The following is an 8,025-nucleotide window of genomic DNA, read 5'->3' as shown; positions in this document are numbered from 1 at the left end:
CCCCCCGCCCCCGTAGGCGGCAGCGGCCGCTCGGCCATGGCCGCTGCCGCACATAGCTGCGCCACTCCCAAGCCCGGCCGCGAGGCGGCCTCAGCCTCCACCGCCGTGCTGCCCGGGCTGTTCCGCCGCTGGGGCCGGGCCGCGACCCTCCTCGGGGATCCCCGGACCCTTCCCCTTTCCCCTGGAGTCGGCGGGGAGGCCCGGCACCAGCACCGGCCTGCGCCTCACCTCAACTTCCCCAGAGGGGACTCAGGCAGCAACATGGGCGCCGCCATCTTGCGTTACCGAGGGGGTGTCACGTGACCCCGCGGCGGAAGGGCGCAAAAATCCCTTCCGGCAGCCGAGCGGGGAACGGCAACGGCGGCGGCGGCGGGTGGGCGGTGCCAGCGCGCGCACGCACGCACGCACGCGCACTGGGCGGCCGTTGGGCTGAGGCGGCGGGGCTTGAGGCTGGGCCCCGGGAGAGGGAGGTGGGCAGCGCGGTAACCGGCGTAGGGAGGTTTCTGGGGCCGGTAGGAGCACCTGCCGTCCCGATGCGGCCCGGGCCCGGTCGCTGAGGAGAGAGGCTGGCGGCTTGGGGTGGCGGTTGTCCGGCCGCTCCCAAGTCGGCTGTAGTTACGGACCGGAGGTACAGCTCTGAGCGGCTGGGCAGTGAGGCCGGGGGGGGGAAGGAAACCAGCGTCTGGGTGATGATTTGTTGCTGACAAGTGGAGCTACTCTTGCCATGCTCATACGCTGTGTTGGAGCTGCCCTTGCAAAATTCAGGACACGAGACCAGAGCAGTTGGAGAATCACACAATCACATGGGGTTGGAAGGGACCTCTGGAGATCATCTAGTCCACTGCCAAAGCAGGTCCACCTAGAGCAGGTTGCACAGGAACGTGTCCAGGCGGGTTTTGAATGTCTCCAGAGAAGGAGACTCCACCACCTCCATGGGCAGCCTATTCCAGTGCTCTGCTACCCCCAAAGTAAAGAAGTTCCTCCTCATGTTTAGGTGGAACTTTTTATGTTCAAGTTTGCGCCCATTACCTCTTGTTCTGTCACTGGGCAACACTGAAAAGGCTGGCCTCTTGACACCTACCCTTGAAGTATTTGTAAGCATTGATCAGACCCCCCTCAGTTTTCTCCAGGCTAAAAAGACCCAAGTCCCTCAGCCTTTTCTTGTAAGGGAGATGCTCCAGGCCCCTAATCATCTTTGTAGCCCTCTGCTGTACCCTCCCCGGCAGGTCCCTGTCCTTCCTGAACCAGGGAGCCCAGAACTGGATACCGTACTCCAGGTGGGGCCTCACCAGGGCAGAGTAGAGGGGGTGGGTGACCTCTCTCAACCTGCTGGTCACACTCTTCTTGATGTACCCCAGGATGCCATTGGCCTTCTTGGCCACAAGGGCACATTGCCCTTGGTCATGGTCATCCTGTTGTCCACCAGGACTCCTATCAGAGCTGCCCTCCAGTTCATAGTTAAAAGATGAGATACTGTGTTTTTCTTCCTGTCAAAAGTATTTAGGATTCAGTGGATGCACTGAAAAGTAGCATTGTAAATTAAAATGTATTAAACTCTCTTTAGAAAGACCAGAAAAGATGGCATCCACTAAACCTTTTGTTGTGATACCTATAATTTTTCCCAATTCTACTGAGTACGGCAGCACACGTGGTGCCCGGTGTCACAGCTGGCCTGGGTTCTTCCTGCACGTTGCAGTGTCTGTGCAGTGTGGATGCTCCCCAGCTGTAGTAAGTATCTGCTGACGGCCTGTGCTCTGAGAGTCGCACCGCTTACTTTGTGAAATATGTGTGGAAATGTGAGGTGCACAATGCCTGCCACCAGGCAAGCTCCTAGTCTCTTGGCTGCTGTGAACACAGGTGATGGATGGCCACCCTGGCCAACAGCCTGTCAAGGAGCTGAGGGAAGTCACAGCTCCCCGTGGAGCAGGGGCCCACCAGACCGCCCCGTATATTGATGAATTTAACTGCCACTGCTGATGTATTATCATCATCTCGGAGGCATACTACCTGTCTTGGTTATAAACATGTTTTCATGGCAGGAAATGACTTACAATGCACAGACCGTCATGGATCTGATAGGTCAAAATATGCAAGTTGTCAGTAGTCAATTCCTCGGTGGCATGCATTATAGATTGCAGCCTTCAGAGGCTATGAATTTGTGAGTTTTATTTGGGCATGTTTTGCATAGCCATTAATAATGTACATTGTTGATTAAGATCTAAATTATTGTTGTAAGCCACAATGTAGGAGCTTACTTTGTATATCCTAGAGGTAGCATGTTGCATAAATACTTTTAGCTGCTGGCAGTGAAGCATACCAGAACAGGCTCTGTCAAAATGAGACTAATTGACTGTGCTGTTCATTAACAACATAATGAGTATCCTCATATTTATTCTGAAGCTCAGTGAAGTTATTCAAAGCAAGCATGTGACTACTGTAGTCAGCAGTTACATTTGCTGTTTGACCGATGAATATTCTGACCATGACTTCTCTGCTATTACTTAACCATGTTTCAGATTCTAGATTGTCTTTTAAAATGAAGGAGCTGACATCACTGCGACCGGTTGCTTGTGCAGAACATACATACGAAATAGCACATAATTTGCTGCTTCTTAGATACAGAAGATGGCAGTGTTGTGCATTTTACAACTGATGAGCCATTGACACCCATGAAAGTTTTGAAAAAAAACACAACAAGATGTGTTTTATAAATCTTATTTCATTAAGGAATTACAACTCTAACTTTTCATCCTCCTTTTGACAGAATAAGTGCTGTGACATCAACCCTCCTTTAAACTACCTATAAGTAAAAAAATGAGAAATTCAGTCATATAGTAATGACTATTCAATCATTGATTGATAATCAATAATCATTAGTATGATGCATTTCATTATGCCATTTTCCCAATATACCTGGGGAAAGAACCATCTTAAGCTTGTATATTTGAGTAGTGAAAAGGAGGCTGTCTTTACAAGAAAACACAAAATACATCAGCCACTACTGGTACTCACAGTGATTCTGGGAAAAGCTGTCATGCCTCTTGGAAGCAGAAATACAATAATTGCATTTTCTTCCATCTTGTTTATTCTCATTAAATGCACAGAACAGCAGCTTTATATTCAAGTACAGGTGCAGAATTCCGTACCAGTTAATTGATAAAGTGCCAGAAAGAAACAAGTATGGCCATTGCAGCTGGGCCAGAGCAATTTACATATCCAAAGTAATGCAGCGTTCTGGTAGTAGCTGTTAGCCCTGACACTGTGCAGACCACAGGCCTTTTCAAGCACAGTCTATTTTGGTGGAAACCTTCAAGAAGCTTGTGGATCTTACTTTTCCATGGTTCCTAAAGAAAAATATACTTACATGGTATGGTACTATGTGAACCCCATCACGCGAAGGTTGATGCCAGACCTTCACAGAATAGCACAGAACAGCGAAACACTTCTGCAACTTGCAGTTACATACCATATTCCATTATAAATCTCTGCACATCTTGTAAGATCTATGCACGTGCAGTAGACCAACTCTGAGCCAAGAGTGCAGCTACTCTGTTCAGCACACATTTGCACTTCATTTCCACGTGGTTCTTCTGGTTTCCATTTCCATTTCTTACCAGTGTGGACTGACAGAAAGCAGACAAGAAGTGTTCACTTTCTTTGTTGTATGCCCAAGTCCTGTGGGGAAAAAAAGAAAGATACACTTTATAGGCACGCAGATTATTTGACAGTTGTCCTCCTCATCATTTTTGCCGTATGCTCCAGGAGAAAAGCAGTGCCTTTCCTCATGGAATCATACAGCTTTTATTTTCCTGGCTGAAGAAAATGGATGTAGCAGAACGTGTGGGAAAAGACAGCAAATTGATGGTGTGGATTTGGTTGACTTGGAAGTTACGTGTTGATAAGGAGATGTTCAGGAAGTGTGGCTTTTGAGATGGGAAAGTGGTCAGTTCCCGTTGATGCTTCAAGGGCTGTAGATTGTACTATGAAGTTACCAGTGAAGTGGCGGCAGCAGCACCATCCCTCCCCTCTGCGCTGGAAGTTGCTGTTTGTTCTCAGTGCCAGCCCCATTGTGGGCGACCCTCAGTGCTTCCCACTGCCAAGTGCATGTTTCAAGGCGGTATGTGTGAACTAAACACAGTGCATCCTTCCCCCACCTGCTGCCTGTCAACTTCTGTGAGCACTGACAAAACACTCTGTGACAATGTAAGTCACTTTGGCATCATGGGCAGCGCGGTAACCGGCGTAGGGAGGTTTCTGGGGCCGGTAGGAGCACCTGCCGTCCCGATGCGGCCCGGGCCCGGTCGCTGAGGAGAGAGGCTGGCGGCTTGGGGGGGCGGGTGTCCGGCCGCTCCTCAGTCGGCTGTAGTTACCGACCGAAGGTACAGCTCTGAGCGGCTGGGCAGTGAGGCCGGGGGGGGGAAGGAAACCAGCGTCTGGGTGATGATTTGTTGCTGACAAGTGGAGCTACTCTTGCCATGCTCATACGCTGTGTTGGAGCTGCCCTTGCAAAATTCAGGACACGAGACCAGAGCAGTTGGAGAATCACACAATCACATGGGGTTGGAAGGGACCTCTGGAGATCATCTAGTCCACTGCCAAAGCAGGTCCACCTAGAGCAGGTTGCACAGGAACGTGTCCAGGCGGGTTTTGAATGTCTCCAGAGAAGGAGACTCCACCACCTCCATGGGCAGCCTATTCCAGTGCTCTGCTACCCCCAAAGTAAAGAAGTTCCTCCTCATGTTTAGGTGGAACTTTTTATGTTCAAGTTTGCGCCCATTACCTCTTGTTCTGTCACTGGGCAACACTGAAAAGGCTGGCCTCTTGACACCTACCCTTGAAGTATTTGTAAGCATTGATCAGACCCCCCTCAGTTTTCTCCAGGCTAAAAAGACCCAAGTCCCTCAGCCTTTTCTTGTAAGGGAGATGCTCCAGGCCCCTAATCATCTTTGTAGCCCTCTGCTGTACCCTCCCCGGCAGGTCCCTGTCCTTCCTGAACCAGGGAGCCCAGAACTGGATACCGTACTCCAGGTGGGGCCTCACCAGGGCAGAGTAGAGGGGGTGGGTGACCTCTCTCAACCTGCTGGTCACACTCTTCTTGATGTACCCCAGGATGCCATTGGCCTTCTTGGCCACAAGGGCACATTGCCCTTGGTCATGGTCATCCTGTTGTCCACCAGGACTCCTATCAGAGCTGCCCTCCAGTTCATAGTTAAAAGATGAGATACTGTGTTTTTCTTCCTGTCAAAAGTATTTAGGATTCAGTGGATGCACTGAAAAGTAGCATTGTAAATTAAAATGTATTAAACTCTCTTTAGAAAGACCAGAAAAGATGGCATCCACTAAACCTTTTGTTGTGATACCTATAATTTTTCCCAATTCTACTGAGTACGGCAGCACACGTGGTGCCCGGTGTCACAGCTGGCCTGGGTTCTTCCTGCACGTTGCAGTGTCTGTGCAGTGTGGATGCTCCCCAGCTGTAGTAAGTATCTGCTGACGGCCTGTGCTCTGAAAGTCGCACCGCTTACTTTGTGAAATATGTGTGGAAATGTGAGGTGCACAATGCCTGCCACCAGGCAAGCTCCTAGTCTCTTGGCTGCTGTGAACACAGGTGATGGATGGCCACCCTGGCCAACAGCCTGTCAAGGAGCTGAGGGAAGTCACAGCTCCCCGTGGAGCAGGGGCCCACCAGACCGCCCCGTATATTGATGAATTTAACTGCCACTGCTGATGTATTATCATCATCTCGGAGGCATACTACCTGTCTTGGTTATAAACATGTTTTCATGGCAGGAAATGACTTACAATGCACAGACCGTCATGGATCTGATAGGTCAAAATATGCAAGTTGTCAGTAGTCAATTCCTCGGTGGCATGCATTATAGATTGCAGCCTTCAGAGGCTATGAATTTGTGAGTTTTATTTGGGCATGTTTTGCATAGCCATTAATAATGTACATTGTTGATTAAGATCTAAATTATTGTTGTAAGCCACAATGTAGGAGCTTACTTTGTATATCCTAGAGGTAGCATGTTGCATAAATACTTTTAGCTGCTGGCAGTGAAGCATACCAGAACAGGCTCTGTCAAAATGAGACTAATTGACTGTGCTGTTCATTAACAACATAATGAGTATCCTCATATTTATTCTGAAGCTCAGTGAAGTTATTCAAAGCAAGCATGTGACTACTGTAGTCAGCAGTTACATTTGCTGTTTGACCGATGAATATTCTGACCATGACTTCTCTGCTATTACTTAACCATGTTTCAGATTCTAGATTGTCTTTTAAAATGAAGGAGCTGACATCACTGCGACCGGTTGCTTGTGCAGAACATACATACGAAATAGCACATAATTTGCTGCTTCTTAGATACAGAAGATGGCAGTGTTGTGCATTTTACAACTGATGAGCCATTGACACCCATGAAAGTTTTGAAAAAAAACACAACAAGATGTGTTTTATAAATCTTATTTCATTAAGGAATTACAACTCTAACTTTTCATCCTCCTTTTGACAGAATAAGTGCTGTGACATCAACCCTCCTTTAAACTACCTATAAGTAAAAAAATGAGAAATTCAGTCATATAGTAATGACTATTCAATCATTGATTGATAATCAATAATCATTAGTATGATGCATTTCATTATGCCATTTTCCCAATATACCTGGGGAAAGAACCATCTTAAGCTTGTATATTTGAGTAGTGAAAAGGAGGCTGTCTTTACAAGAAAACACAAAATACATCAGCCACTACTGGTACTCACAGTGATTCTGGGAAAAGCTGTCATGCCTCTTGGAAGCAGAAATACAATAATTGCATTTTCTTCCATCTTGTTTATTCTCATTAAATGCACAGAACAGCAGCTTTATATTCAAGTACAGGTGCAGAATTCCGTACCAGTTAATTGATAAAGTGCCAGAAAGAAACAAGTATGGCCATTGCAGCTGGGCCAGAGCAATTTACATATCCAAAGTAATGCAGCGTTCTGGTAGTAGCTGTTAGCCCTGACACTGTGCAGACCACAGGCCTTTTCAAGCACAGTCTATTTTGGTGGAAACCTTCAAGAAGCTTGTGGATCTTACTTTTCCATGGTTCCTAAAGAAAAATATACTTACATGGTATGGTACTATGTGAACCCCATCACGCGAAGGTTGATGCCAGACCTTCACAGAATAGCACAGAACAGCGAAACACTTCTGCAACTTGCAGTTACATACCATATTCCATTATAAATCTCTGCACATCTTGTAAGATCTATGCACGTGCAGTAGACCAACTCTGAGCCAAGAGTGCAGCTACTCTGTTCAGCACACATTTGCACTTCATTTCCACGTGGTTCTTCTGGTTTCCATTTCCATTTCTTACCAGTGTGGACTGACAGAAAGCAGACAAGAAGTGTTCACTTTCTTTGTTGTATGCCCAAGTCCTGTGGGGAAAAAAAGAAAGATACACTTTATAGGCACGCAGATTATTTGACAGTTGTCCTCCTCATCATTTTTGCCGTATGCTCCAGGAGAAAAGCAGTGCCTTTCCTCATGGAATCATACAGCTTTTATTTTCCTGGCTGAAGAAAATGGATGTAGCAGAACGTGTGGGAAAAGACAGCAAATTGATGGTGTGGATTTGGTTGACTTGGAAGTTACGTGTTGATAAGGAGATGTTCAGGAAGTGTGGCTTTTGAGATGGGAAAGTGGTCAGTTCCCGTTGATGCTTCAAGGGCTGTAGATTGTACTATGAAGTTACCAGTGAAGTGGCGGCAGCAGCACCATCCCTCCCCTCTGCGCTGGAAGTTGCTGTTTGTTCTCAGTGCCAGCCCCATTGTGGGCGACCCTCAGTGCTTCCCACTGCCAAGTGCATGTTTCAAGGCGGTATGTGTGAACTAAACACAGTGCATCCTTCCCCCACCCGCTGCCTGTCAACTTCTGTGAGCACTGACAAAACACTCTGTGACAATGTAAGTCACTTTGGCATCATCGCAATGATGACAGTGGTTATGGGCCTCATTCAACACCCTGTCGTACCCCC

General features: G+C 47.6%; 1 protein-coding gene across 1 annotated transcript in view; it reads right to left on the bottom strand.

Moving 5' to 3' along the window:
* The window catches only part of ZRSR2 (zinc finger (CCCH type), RNA binding motif and serine/arginine rich 2), a 20,160-nt gene extending 19,814 nt beyond the window's left edge, over positions 1 to 346 (bottom strand). The window contains exon 1 of the mRNA XM_014960235.1: positions 229 to 346. Within this exon, the coding sequence (XP_014815721.1) occupies positions 229 to 275 (47 nt within the window). The 5' untranslated portion in view covers positions 276 to 346. The remainder of the gene's footprint in view (positions 1 to 228) is intronic.
* Positions 347 to 8,025: the final 7,679 nt, after the last annotated feature.

Source organism: Calidris pugnax, unplaced genomic scaffold (genome assembly GCF_001431845.1).
Source record: "Calidris pugnax isolate Ruff unplaced genomic scaffold, ASM143184v1 scaffold188, whole genome shotgun sequence".
In the NCBI taxonomy this organism is placed as follows: Eukaryota; Metazoa; Chordata; class Aves; order Charadriiformes; family Scolopacidae; genus Calidris; species Calidris pugnax.
The sequence above is the reverse complement of the archived record's forward strand: the minus strand, read 5'-3'. Positions and strand labels throughout refer to the sequence as shown.